The 14,998-nt window shown below is 35.9% G+C and overlaps 1 protein-coding gene across 1 annotated transcript in view; it reads left to right on the top strand.

The window, feature by feature from the left end:
* Positions 1 to 14,998, top strand: part of LOC111049326 — a gene marked incomplete in the record, with an annotated part of 290,512 nt that overhangs the window by 229,015 nt on the left and 46,499 nt on the right. The window contains 2 exon segments of the mRNA XM_039438440.1: positions 2,561 to 2,734; positions 11,923 to 12,118. Coding sequence (XP_039294374.1) covers positions 2,561 to 2,734; positions 11,923 to 12,118 — 370 coding nt within the window.

Genomic DNA, 14,998 nt, shown 5'->3' with positions numbered 1-14,998 from the left:
ATGAGAGGTTGAAATTCAGTTGTACCTCAAAAGGTGGAGTATTCGACCAATATATAACTTATCCTGAAAGTTACAGTATTATATCTACAACAGTTTTCAACTTATTGATGAGTTCCCATACATATGATTCACTCTGTATATCAAGAATTACAATACGATATTGATATTTCTGTTGTAAGAGAATATTGGCAGTAGGTTCCATTGAGGATCCTATATTGAAATTAAAGCATTTTGGCCCCTATCTTGGACAGCCATTTTGAATTCAAATTCATTTTTTTTTTAATGGCGAGGTGGTCATAATGATACATGTTTTCGATACAGAATTTTTGAAGACAATGAATGACAGAAACCGCACATCTTTAACTCTTTCGCTTCTAGTGTTATTCCCATTATAATGTCTGTATTCGATATACAGTACAATGGTGTTGCTATCCTTGTGTATTATTTGACAGCGGAAATAGCGCTATTCTTCTGTAGCTCCACCTCCGCAACGTTGCCAGATCGTTTTTAAGTATGTAGGAATATAATTTTGATTACCTAACAGAATATTCCATCTAAAATAAGAAAATGTATTATTATTCGATTATTGAATATATATTCCCTCGACTGATAAAATATTATTGATTATTTTAAAATGAACAGTCTGTATTACATCAGATATTATCTTATCAACCCTTCGAAATTTAAAATTAAAAATTACCGGCTCTTATCAACCCTTCAAAATTCAAAATTCATCAGTCATTATCTCGAATACGTATTCTCTGAGTGTTAATCTTTGGTGAAAACAGAAATTTTAAACTTAACCTCACTTTGGACTATTTATGTGCCAAAATCAAGGAATTGAAGAAGTTTTGGGCAATTGCCTGTTTCTCTTTCCAAATATTGTGTTTGTGACTGTTCTAATAAATAAATGAAAAAATAAATAAATAAATATTTCGGTATCAGTAAAACACTCCACTTATATGGGCTACTTTTGTACAAATTAATGAAAACAATATAAAAACCTTCGTAGTACCCTTTATTATCAAAAACTTTAATTATTGAAAATATTTCAACGAGTAGTTTCAACCTTAACTTATTTTCAGGTTGAAAATGACCTAAGTTAGGGTCGAAACTAGTCGGTTAAATATTAAAAAAATTTAATAATAAAGGGTACTACGAGATTTTTATAAGGTAATTCCAGGAGAGGTGCCCCATCTAAGGAAATGACGTTATAAAAACCACTGGGACATCCAGAGGGAAATAGTATTTGGTGATTAAACATCGTTATCATTTGTCATCAACATCTGCTAGAAACATTCCAGGTTGGGAATCATACTGCTTTGAAATAATTTCATTTATAACACACATATCATTTATAATACATTTGGCCATCTCTCCCATGTACCCGGGTGAGATGCCCTTTCTGTTTGGGAGAGATATACATGAATAATGAGGTAATCTGAAAGAATGTAATTTTAAATTCTCAATTTTTTATTGTTTTGTTGGGAATGAAATAAAAGAATGTATTATTGAGTAAAATATGGATCAAGACACTTAATCCAGTCAACATTATCTCTGGTTGTTTAATAGTTCTCATCACATTCGATGCAGTTGGTTTCTCTATCACTTTAATTTTTACTGTTTGAGTCGTCAACTTTGCTCCGTTTTTTATGTTTCACATTTTCCTACTTCTTATTTCTTTTCATTTTCCGTAATTTTTTGAGAAGATTCATTTATTCGTTTCTCTCTTCCTGCTTTCTCCTTCTTCCTTCTTCCTCTCAACATCAGACTTTCCCACATTCATTTTTTTAGCTATTTTTCCAACTTTTTCCTCCTGTTTTTGTTTTTCCTCTTCAATATGCTCAGAAGAAGTAAGGACTTTTGCCATCTGCTTCCTTCTTTTCCTGAATTTTTTGCACAACTCAGGAATTGGAGAGATCTCGTGTAAGATTTTTGATGGGGCCATTTGGCTCGGGTAGCTGTATTAGGCTTCCTTTTATATTTCGTAGGCATTCTTCCTGTAGGATGTTTCCTAAATATATTGGATTGAATCATATATTCAATGTCTAAGCCCAGTTGTTATATTCATATTAACTCTTACATTGAATTTAATTAATATTTAATTGCAGTTTGAAATTTTGGGGCAACTCTCCCATACAGTTTGCTTAGGGCATCTCTCCCAGAATTGCATGGGGAAGAACCGGCAACGCTGTTCTCCTATCTTTCTTCACTCCAATTATAACGTGTGGACCTTACTGTATTCCAGATCATATGATTCCAACAGACAGAATTGAAATGTAGGTATAATTATTAACCCAGCACCTGGTGCTATCTCGTTGCCAAAACAGTCACTTGAGACTGTCGACCAATCAGGAGAGAGTAGGAGGAGGTTGGTGGCGAGTCCTAGTAGGTGTCAAATCATGGAACTTGGTTGTGATTTGCAATGTAAACCAATATTGGTATAATATAAAACATATGTATCATATGAAATGAATGACAATATTATAGAGTATCAATGAATATATCAATGTTTCGGATAATAGAAAATGTATCAATGTATGGTTATGATATTATTTACAGGTGTAAAAAGAAAGAAGGTGCAGAGTACAATAAAGCATTCGATACTCAAATAAAACTGGTTACTAGTATTGGAAATGGAGCCTTCGGAACTAGTCGAATTCAAAAATACATGGAACCTGAGTATTTTACATACATTACTAGAACAGTTGCTGACTGTTCTTTCATAGTACAAGTAATGTATTCATATCAATTACATAAAATTTCAAGTGATGTTTAATTTTATTTATCATCCACTTGATTTTTTCAGAGGTCCTTGGTCCTTAGTGGAGTCTACGATATAATGGCATTATCTGATTACAAAATGGTGTTGCTATTCTTGTTTATCATTCAACAAAGCAGATAGCGCTATCTTTTCATAGCTCCACAACTTTGCCAAATCGTTTTCTTAATAATGTAGGAATACAATCAATACACTAAATATTCAATCTCAATTATGGAAATGTATCAGTTTATCATATCACGTACACCCTGACCAGCTTCAGAGGTGGGTGATTGATACCCAGGTGTTGCTCCTGGATGACTTAGCTCAGTCGTAATGTGAGCGGGGAAAGGAGGCAAGTCGAAGTTCCTCTTCTTTCTTCTTTGTGCCTCAGCTGGCGTGGACAGCACCTCCTGGTGCTTCTGAAGGCGTGAAGGTTGCTCTCTTCTTTGATGACACCACTTCGAGGTAATTTTGTATTGGCCTTACGGCCTCGGTTCCGCTCCAGTATAGTAGGAAGAGGAAGGATAGACGGGAGGGACGGCAGCCAACGGGCCGCTTTGCCCTGGGAGGATGGATGGATAGGGACAGCAGCCAACGGGCCGCTGTGCCCTGGGAGGATGGAAGGATAGGGACGGCAGCCAACGGGCCGCTGTGCCCTGGGAGGATGGAGGGATAGGGACAGCAGCCAATGGGCCGCTGTGCCCTGGGAGGATGGAAGGATAGGGACGGCAGCAAACGGGCCGCTGTGCCCTGGGAGGATGGAAGGATAGGGACGGCAGCCAACGGGCTGCTGTGCCCTGGGAGGATGGATGGATAGAGACAGCAGCCAATGGGCCGCTGTGCCCTGGGAGGATGAAGGATAGGGACGGCAGCCAACGGGCCGCTGTGCCCTGGGAGGATGGATGGATAGGGACGGCAGCCAACGGGCCGCTGTGCCCTGGGAGGATGGAAGGATAGGGACGGCAGCAAACGGGCCGCTGTGCCCTGGGAGGATGGAAGGATAGGGACGGCAGCCAACAGGCCGCTGTGCCCTGGGAGGATGGAGGGATAGAGACAGCAGCCAATGGGCCGCTGTACCAGGACAGGAGGTCAGGGACGTACGGCAGCCAACGGGCCACTGTACAAGGAGCAGGAAGGTTGGGAGCGGAATGCTGCTGTCTGGGGCTCGTCCGGCGTTTAAATACTCTCCCTAAGTAGAGGGGATGGAGTTGCGCCGCCGCCAGAGGCAGTAAGAATCCTCTCGATGCGCGGAAGATGGTGTGCCATCGGTACCCTCCTTATCTCCGCGGTCAGCTAGCTTTGCTGATAGCCGAGCATCTTTCAATAATATTATTAATTATTTTCTTGTCACAATTTTACTTTGTGACAATCAATAGGCTGCAGAATATATTTTCTTGACGAATAGAATATAATATACTCTATTCTCTATCTCTATACTCTGTTTATACAAGAATAAACAGTTAATATTACATCAGATATACCGGTATCAAGCTTCTTCCATGGAAGGCATTCAATTTCAATTTATTTATTCACACACACACACACACACATAAGATACATCAATATGAAATAAAAATTAATTACATCACTAAAAAACAATACAGTATAAAATAAATAACATAAATATGAGAACACATTACAATAATAGAAGGCTTTTGATCCTTGGAATTTTTGGAAAGGATTGGGAAAGGTATGTGATAGAGCACAAGTAGGGGAAGTGAGCGCACTAATCAGAAAAGTTCTCTGTTAACTTTCTCAAAGGTAGAAGAAGTAGTTAATTTTGATCCAAGCATTGATATCTGTTTTTACTTTTTTGTTATCTTGGCACAGCTAATAATTTGTTCAGGAATTTTATTTATAATTTTAGTGCTTGAATATATGAGTTGTCTTCTAATATTTTCAATGTGAATATGATAGATTAGGTACTTATTAGAGATGGGTCTTAAATTGTATTGATTATTGATAGTATTATTAGTGCAAATGAAATTATTTCTATATTTAAATATATACTTCACTACATTCATTACATACAACTGTCTAACTGTCAACACGTTAAACTCTTCAAAAGTCAGGTTGGTTGGGAAAAGTCTAGGCTTATTTAAGATTGTTTTAATGATTGATTTTTGAATTATGAAAAGCTCTTCCAAGTGGGAATTATAACAGCTCCCCCATACTGTAATACCATACTGAATTATGGACTGTACCAGTGCAAAGTATACCATTTTAAGATGACTTGAGTTTAGAATTTTTTTTGCTTCGTAGAAATTATAAGAAAGATATATGATTCTTTTGCATAAAAATTTGATATGGATGTCCCACTTCAAATATTCATCTATTATGACGCCTAGATATTTTGTGCTTGTTACTCTTTTTATTATGGGACAAGTGCAGTTATTGAAGTTCATGTTGCAGTTTGAATGTAGTCTCAGATTCATATTTTCGTTAGGTTTACCAGTTGTATTGAGGGCAAAGGTGATGTAATTGGTTTTATCAATGTTCAAGCTCAAAGTGTTTTTGTCTAACCATTTTTTAATGAGAAAACAATTCTGTTCTGCAATTTCATGAGCCTCGATCCACGATTTTCCATAGAAAACAGCTGCAGTGTCATCTGCGAATGATATACAGGTTGAGCATAAATTATTGAACACATTCCATAGGTGAATAAAAAAATAACAAATGAGTGTACTTACATGAATATTGATTTATTGAAAAGCCAATTTCAAATAGTTTTATTTAGAACACATGAAAAGTTCAACAAATTTCTACATGAGCACCTTTTGTTGCACATAAAATATCTAGACGATATTCAATTTCACGCCATACATTGTCGATTATTTCTGGAGTGATGTCCTGAATTACGGCTACAATTCTTCGTTTTAGTTCGTCAATATTACGTAGCTTCGTTGCATACACCTTATTTTTGACAAATCCCCAAAGGAAGAAATCGAGTGGTGTAATATCAGGGGATTGAGGAGGCCAGGAAATCGGTCCATTGCGGCCAATCCAACGTTCAGGAAATTAATTGTTCATCCAGGTAATTTCGAACATGTAGACCCCAATGTGGAGGTGCCCCATCTTGTTGGTAGTAAACATTTGGCTGTCGATATTCGATTTGTGGTACTGCATACTCTTGTAGCATGTCAAGATACGAAGCACTAGTCATGGTAGGCTCGGCGAAAAAGAACAGGCCAATAACGCCATATGCAGCCAATGAACACCAAACATTAACCTTGGGGCTATCACGTTCAACCTCTTGAACAACATGAGGGTTTTCACTACCCCAAATCCGACAATTATGACGGTTAACAACACCATTGACATGGAAGGTAGCTTCGTCAGAGAAGATAACCTTTCTTAAAAAATCATTATCTTCTTCAACTTTGTTCAGAATTTCGACAGCGAAATTGTACCGGCGTGGTTTATCGTCTTCTTTAATGTTATGCAACAATTGAATTTTGTACGCATGCAATTTTAGGCGTTTGTGTAGCACTTTCACAATTGTCAACTGCGGTATGCCAAGTTCTAAACTTGCACAACGAGTCGATTTACTTGGGCTTCTCAGAAATGCTTCCCTTACTCGATCGACTACTTCCTCGGATACAGTAGGCCTGCCAGCACCTTTCATGTGCAAAACATTTCCTGTGTCTTTAAATTGTTGATACCAACGTTTAATGGAGTTGTTAGAAGGAGGATCACGGCCATACTCTAAACTAAAACGTCTTTGAACAGTAATAACTGATTTGCTTTCGTGAAACCACAGAACGCACATAGCTTTCTCCTGCACGGTAGCCATTGCTCAACTGAGGCTCTGTCACCCCCACCATTGAGCCGACTGTGTTTCGATGAAGGTCATCACAAATTATAGCAGGTACACCAACGTTTGCCACAAAAATAGGCGCACTACTATTATTTGATATTTTTTATTCACCTATGAAATGTGTTCAATAATTTATGCTCACCCGGTAGTTGTTAAACTGCATTGACAAGGCAAAGAATCAGCAATGGGTTTATTCAATCTGTTTTCACTGCCATTATAACTTGGACCTCACTATAGTGGATAGAGTGCTTGTGTAGCAGCTTAGAGATCCCGGGTTCAAACCCGCTCATTACCGAAGGTTTTTGACCTTCTCTCTACATACTCTGTAGAGTATGACACAGTCGTATTGGCGGCTAGAATCATACAGAGTGATTATAAAAGGACTTTACAACTTTGAAAGCACATAAATATTTATTCAAATTACACACAGGATTGAGAAAGGTGTCATTTTGTTACAAAACATTTCAAGTTTGAGATGTGGGTGTTATTTTAGTTGAATGTGACAGCCGTTGGTAATGCAACATACATCCCACAGATAAGTTGTTCACAACTGTAAGTGCCTCTTCACTAACTCTTTTGAAAACTGTAGTTGTCCATCTCTGTCTTTGGTCAGTGATACACGTTACCTTGGAATAATGATAGATTGTAGCATGAGATGGCATTCTCAAATTGACAATATATCCAAGAAACTCCAGGCATTAAGCGCTAAAATATTTTATTTACATAGAAACATCACTGTTGATTGCCTGTATTTAATTTATAAGTCGTTAGTAGAATCCATTATACGATATGGAGTTCAATCATGGGGCTGTGCTGCAAATTACTTATTTTTGAGAGTAGAGAAAATACAGTTGAGGATCCTAAAAGTTATTTCGTCTAGAACACCCCATCTAAACTTAAATTTGAACAACCTTCAAACCCTACAAATTTTTTATCAAACTCTGACACCAAGAAATTTTTACACCTTCAAAATAATAGTATTTTTCAAAAATAATTTCTACTATAGACTTCTAGCTCCTCCTGCCTATTACAATTTCAGGTCACCAATAATATACCAAAAATCCCCGGTTCAATAATATTTATGGAGAAAGATCTCTGCTCTACATAATACCTTTCCTTTTCAACAAACTACCCGCAAACATAAGAGACTACTCAAAAACGGATGTAATGATCTATGTAATAAACAATCCCAACTTGATTTCAACCCAGTGAAATCGAAATGACAATAAAACACAGTGATAATAGTACTCTAAATTCTGAAATAAACAATAAATATTTATTATCATTATTTGAATAATAATTTCTAATAGGCCTGCGTACGATGAATTTTCTGTTACATCTTTCAAATAGCCTATTCCGCTGGTTTTAAATTATTATATATATGTTGTAAAGTCACTGCCGCCAGCCTGAACGACTAATAATTTAGTAATATTAATATTGTATAAAATACTTCCTACTTTATTCCTTCTTCTATTCCTTTTAGTTCTTAATTAACTCCTTATTTATCATGCTTATAATAATGTTATTTATTAACTCTATTACTCTTACTTCTGATTATTATGTTCTTTTTTATTTTCTCATTATTATTGTAATTCCTTTTTTTTCATTTCTTGTATTCACGACAAATAGCCTAATTTTATTTTATTTGTACTTTATTTTAATTTAAAGTTGTGAAAATTTTGTTTTGATATGGCACCTGCTGAAAAACCCATGGGTTTAGCAGGACCCAACATTGTAAAAAATTATTTTCCAATAAAATTGATTGATTGATTGATTGATTGATTGAATCGATTACTTGCCACACTGCTCGTACCAGCATATCAGGCGTAACTTGTGTAACCGCAGCGATCTGAATGATCCGACTTCGGAGGTCATTAAGATTGTCTTGTAGAGGCGGAACATAAGCCAATGAAACCTCACAGGAAAAAATCCGGTGAGCGAGGTGGCCTTGCAATTGGCCATGCATAGTGAATCCAGCGAAGTTGAAAGCAATATATTGTCTAGAAAATCCCGAAATTCTTCATGGAAATGAGCTGGTGCACCATCATGCTAAAAGTAAAAGGACACTTGATCATCTTGTTCAGCATGACGCTGCACCAGCTAATTTTCAAGTTAAGGCTACTCGCTATTGCTGTCTGTGGTCGCTCGAAAAATATTGTAATAGATATTTGGGAAAACTAAAAATTCCTATGTTCTAAACTCCAACTTTATAGATTTTGGTCTCCAGGTATCAATAGGCTACCACTCCCGACATTATACGAATGAATATAAAATAAATCTTTCACAAGATGAATGTATAAATTAGAAATAAGAATGAGTATAATTACTGTGAAATTATTATTCTCTCACCAAGCACTTCGACCTCTCTCATGTAGAAGGACTTTGCATTCAGTGGGGATTTTGTATAGAATAATATTATCGGCAATCAGATATGCCCTTATGACCAGCCTGAATGTCCAAGGTACCTTCAATTCTCCCTTTTCTGCAGTGGACATTTCTCCACACCTACAACACAAACAAGAGTGTTAATAGTTCAGTATATAGACATTACAAAGCGGGCGTGCTTACAATATATAGAGTGAAAGCACATAAATATTCATTGAAACTACTTACAGAATTGAGAAAGGTGTCATTTTGTCACAAAACACTTCAATTTTAAGGCTTGAATGTTATTTTGGTTCAATGTGACAGCCATTGGTAATGAGACATACATCCCACCGATAATCGATTTCTTGCCACACTCGTACCAGCTAATTCTCTAATGTCTAGAAAATCCCAAACTTCTCCATGGAAATGAGGTGGTGCACCATGCTGAACAAGATGAACAGGTGCCCTTTTATTTTCAGCAAGACGGTGCACCAGCTCATTTCCACGGAAAAGTTCAGGATTTTCTAGACAATTTCTTTCAACTTTGCTGGATTTACCATGCAGGGCCAATTGCATGGCCTCCTCGCTCACCGGATTTAACAACGATGGCTTTCTTCCTCAGGGGTTACATTAAGGATAAGCCTATACCACTATGTTAATAAGCCACTATGTATGAGGTTTATGTTAAGCCAGACTATATTAATGACCTTAGAAATCGGATCACATTTGGATCGCTGCGGTTGCACTAAATGCGCCTGATATGCTGGTACGAGTGTGGCAAGAAATCGATTGTCGGTGGGATGTATGTCGCATTACCAACGGCTGTCACATCCAACCAAAATAACACCCACACCTTAAACTTGAAGTGTTTTGTAACAAAATGACACCTTTTCAAATCCTGTACGTAATTTAAATAAATATTTATGTGCTTGTTAAGTCCTTTTATAATCACTCTGTATATTCAGGCGAGGTGGGACCCTCCTATGAGAGACTCCCCACCAACAAAAACCATACGAATTTCCTTTTTACTATTTGATCATCATTATATGATATTATTCGTCCTCCAATCTGCAATAATGCAAAAAGTTGGAAATGATTCTAGGGGAAAGGGGGAGGGAATGGCAAAGAATTTTCTGCCCTTCCACCCCCCTCCTTACATGTGTTTTGCCTCTCTTCAAATTAGGTAAATATTATTTAAAAATGACCTGAAATCAAAGCGGCCAGGTACTGTATGTTTTAATTTGATTAATTGATGATTTGTGTTTATTTGAATAAAATAAGTTGAGACTTGGCCCCCTCAGTTCAAGGAAATAACAAAATTGTCATATCATGGTAACTTATATCCAATCCGAAAGAAACTTCCATGCCGATACTAATTTATTGCTTTTGTGTTGTATAAAACAGTTTAAAAAACAAAAGGGTACTATGTGATTATTTTTATCGATTTGATTTGATTGATGTAGGGTCATTTCACTCACTTTTCTACCAATGTCATACGGTGTCGTCCGATGTGCGATTTGCGATCAACAATCATGGAAAAAGTAGTCCACTGAGCGATCCATGGTTCAGAATAAGAATAAGGATAGGCAGACGCTATGAATTAGAGGTCGTGAGTGGCTTCAGGGACAGTGACAGGAGAAGGCCACAAGCGAAAGTGTATAGGCTACTCGCAATACAATATCGATGATGATTCATTCAGTATCAGTACCCACCACCTCCCATAAAAATTAATCATTTCTTGAAGAATATTGTATCCAATGAACAATACTAACTGTTCAAAAACTCTATTCGGGTATTATTACTGGTGATAGTAAAAACATTTGATTTGGGTATTTTAAATTTATCAAAATGAAAAAAAATCTCAGGAAATGTTTTTCTAACTATCAATTTTTGGGATTTAAGCGCATCAAGTTCAAATGTAAATTTTGAGCTCTGTTGATGGAATCTATTATGTAGAAATATGGGAGCCATTTCGCTTTTATATACTAACTATAACAATATTGAAGATTGGCATGAACTAAAAATTTGTGATTGCTTGTAGATGTGATGTAAATTGATCTTAAATCTTCTTGATATATGTGAGATAATTTATACTTGTCTATTTGCAGTAGTGTTATTCATTCACTTAAAGAAAAGCAATACCGTAATTGATGAAACTTGTTGGAAATTCTTGATAAAAATTGTTAATTTTTATATATAAATATATTATAAAACATAATATATAATGAAACAAAACAAGAAATCAGAATAAAGTTATATTTTCTGTAATACCATTGCAGTTCCGACTTTCCTATATGGAAGTGAGAATTGGATTCACACACGTAGAATGGACAGTCGAATTCAAGCTGCAGAAATGAGGTTTCTAAGGAGTGTATTTGGCTGCACTAGAGTTGATAGAATCAGAAATACTGATATATGCTCCTCTGCATGAAAGAATTATTCAAAATAGACACAACTGGTGCAGTCATTTGGATAGAATGCCAACTGGAAGAATGCCCATTGTAGTCCAAAACTATAGACCTACAGGAAAAAGATATGTAGGAAGGCTCAGAAAGAGATGGGTACCGGAACAGGTTGATTAATGAACCTAATCCCTGAAGTGAAGATGATGATGATGATGAAATATATTATATGTAGGCTATAATGAAGATGAATTTGAACTGTTTGAAGCTGAAACCTGTTCGACCATAGCTTAACAACTGATCCCTTTCTATGGGAGGTGGTAAGTTCTGATTCAATCATCATCATCAATATATTGTATTGCGAGTATAAACATGACACTACCCATTTATCGCTTGTGGCCTTCCTCCGTCACTGTCCCTGATGATTAATGACACTCGAGTTCTCCCATTCATAGGCGCTTGCCTATTCTGAACAACGGATCGCTCAGTGGACTGCCAACCGCCAAAATTGCTCATCGGAAATCGCTCATCGAACGCTCATCAATCATAACTTGTGACACGGTTTTCAACAGGAGAAAGAGGAGCCAATAAAGAAATATTTCATCAGAATTATGAATGTGATTGAGATTCGGGTTGCAGTGCGAACGATCCAGACCTATGACACAATTAGTGTAGCTTTCACCTCCAGACCCAACAATGAAAAGGCGGTTAGAATAGTTGAAATCAAATACCTGGACCCTGAATATGATTATAGTGTGGGACGCTATGGTGAGTGCCATTGATTTATCAAGATTTCATCATTGACTATAGTCACCGCACGAAAATATTCTGATGGAATTTGGAACGGCTGAGTATCTCCTCACCTCACTGCAGTCATAGACATTGCCAATTCGTCAAGGAACGTTAATTCATTCTCATTTAGCTGTGAACAGCGTTGATTATTTGGCAACAATGCACTCATCTGTTCCAATTTTCATAGGACTATTCTCGTGCGGTTGAGTATTTATAGTGCAGTGTTGAGTATTTATAGTGTGTTCCACATTATTTGATTAACATTAGAGTTGCTATTCTTGTTTATCATTCCACAAAGCAGATAGCATTAGGATCCGACACAAAAAATTTCGATCAAATGCAATTCAAGATGGCGGCTAAAATGTTTTCAAGAACAGGGTTTTTCGCGATTTGCTCAAAAACGGCTCCAACGATTTTGATCAAATTTATACCTAGAACTGTCATTGATAAGCTCTATCAACTACCACAAGTTCCATATCTGTAAAAATTTCAGGAGCTCTGCCCCATCTATGCGAAGTTTGATTTTAGATTCATAATCATCAGGCTTCAGATACAATCTAAACAAATCAAGTGGAAAAGATTGAGCATGAAAATCTCTACAATTAATGTTCAGTAACATTTTCACCTAAAATTGAAAATAAGCTCGGAGTTCGAGAAAATATGATTATTCAATTGCAAAATGTTGGCAACTATTCTATTAAATCATTCACTATGAAGAGTGTCACGTTATTTTTAATAGTTAAATAACGATTAGCCTCCTGCTTGGCATCAATCGGTAGAGCATAAGAATATTTTAATAATTATAAAAATCTGGTCGTGGTTTTTACTAGGATATAGTCTCATAAAAATCTTTATAGGCCCAGATATGAACTTCCACAATAATACTGATAATTTATAAAAAAAAATATATATATATATATATATATATATATATATATATATATATAAAACTTATCCTATAGTATTGAGGAATAAAAATAAATCGTACACCATAAAAAATTTGATACATATATTAACAAATATCTCAAAAAATAAATCAGAGCAAAAGTATAGAGAGCGACAGAAATATATAATATAGGACAAAACAATTATCGAAATCAATAAAATATCACAGGCTAATACTATTCTTTAAGTTCTATAGCACGAAACGCTACCATGTGCTTTCATTTTTATGATCATATATGCATTTATTTGCATGTAGCTTCGATATCAGCTTGCTGATACTTGTCGACTTGGACAATTCTATTTCAAATAAATTTCTTAAATCAGCATGATAAATTGATAAACTAATAATCCAAATATATATATTAAATTCTATGGTTTCCAATAGACCTCTTTATAATAAATATATTTTATCTCAGGGTGCGAATTCGGCACCTGACGGAATAGATAGATCAATTCATCTAGTGAATCAGAGCTACATTAAATTATCGCAAATTATATTGTAGAAATTAATGATCATATAAATAATGTATTAACAGCCTAGATCTTAGTCTTCTTTGATTGATGGATCATTTGATATATGGATTGATTCGTTACTATCTAATAAAATACCTTTTATACTATATTTACTTGCGCAAGTATTTTTACCAAATTCTTAATTTATTAAAAACCCTTTCGACGAGCTAGCTTTGATTCTTATTTAATTTCGAAGCACTGAGGGCGCCCTATCACTATTTCAATATTTTTCACTTACGTGCCGGAATTTTCTATGAGCTGCTGGTGTCGATCCAAACTCCTGGTGGTCCTGGATTATTGTAGCCGGAGTCATCTCTCCCAAGGGGTTAGAAAATTATTTAAAAATGACCTTTGCTTTACATTAGCATCACAAAGTCTTATGAGAAAATTTAGTAATTCAATTTAACTTTAAATTATTAAAAGGTACAGTAAGGTATTGCGCTCTATAATTTTTGGTGACCTCTCATGGTGGTGGTTGGCAGGCAAGTGTCGAAGTTCTCTTTTCTCAGTTACAATTTTCACTTCCAATTTCCAAATTTACATGAAATTTAAATATTCTGCTCCTCCGTCATTCATGGCTCAAATAGACCGTACCAAACTATTAAACTATTACTTATGTTACATCTTTAATATTTTATTTGCCTTGGGCCATATCCAAAACATAAACTGCACAATAATAATTTACAAATTCTTATCATTTGTAGAAATATATACAAATATATTTGGATTGGCTCACTATTGCCGCCTATCAATTGCTAACATTTGAATGGTGCATGCAAATTATTACAGTATCCATGCGCCTAGTAACCTCCTACTTCCTTAATACATTTAATTATTTTTGTTGGGGTTTTTTAATATGCTTTTTTCATGCAAAGTAATTTTTTACATATTATAAGTTGTTTTGTATATTACAATAATTAGCCACGTGGGACGTTTAGTTCCTCAAGTTGAATACTGTTTCGCCACAATAAGTTTTGCCAAGGTGTTTGGTCAGATTCTACGTTGTGCGAGTCGGTCAATCATTAGGTCGCTGATCAATAGATGTTTCATGCCTAACCTCAAATTTTCAATATTTTATATAATATTATACAGTAGCAAAAATTATTTCCATTCCTATTCGGCGTTGTACAATTTGGCCAGGATGCCTGATATTATCTAATCTTTAACGTTATCATCTTTGGCAATATTAGCCTACTATTTCACTTGGACCTATAAATTTCTTCAAAAGGAATCTTTATTTATCCATTCGGATTTTTGAACGTTACAAGGGATAGCAGACTTCTTGTGTCTCCAGCGTTATTGTCCTGTCACCAGTTGGCTCAGATCTTTGAATAGTAGACTTGAGATGCGCGTGAACACTAGCGTCAGGTGATCAATTTTCATAACGGCAAGGAAATA

Source organism: Nilaparvata lugens, chromosome 11 (assembly GCF_014356525.2).
Source record: "Nilaparvata lugens isolate BPH chromosome 11, ASM1435652v1, whole genome shotgun sequence".
Lineage (NCBI taxonomy): Eukaryota > Metazoa > Arthropoda > Insecta > Hemiptera > Delphacidae > Nilaparvata > Nilaparvata lugens.
This window is presented reverse-complemented; position numbering and strand designations above follow the sequence as displayed.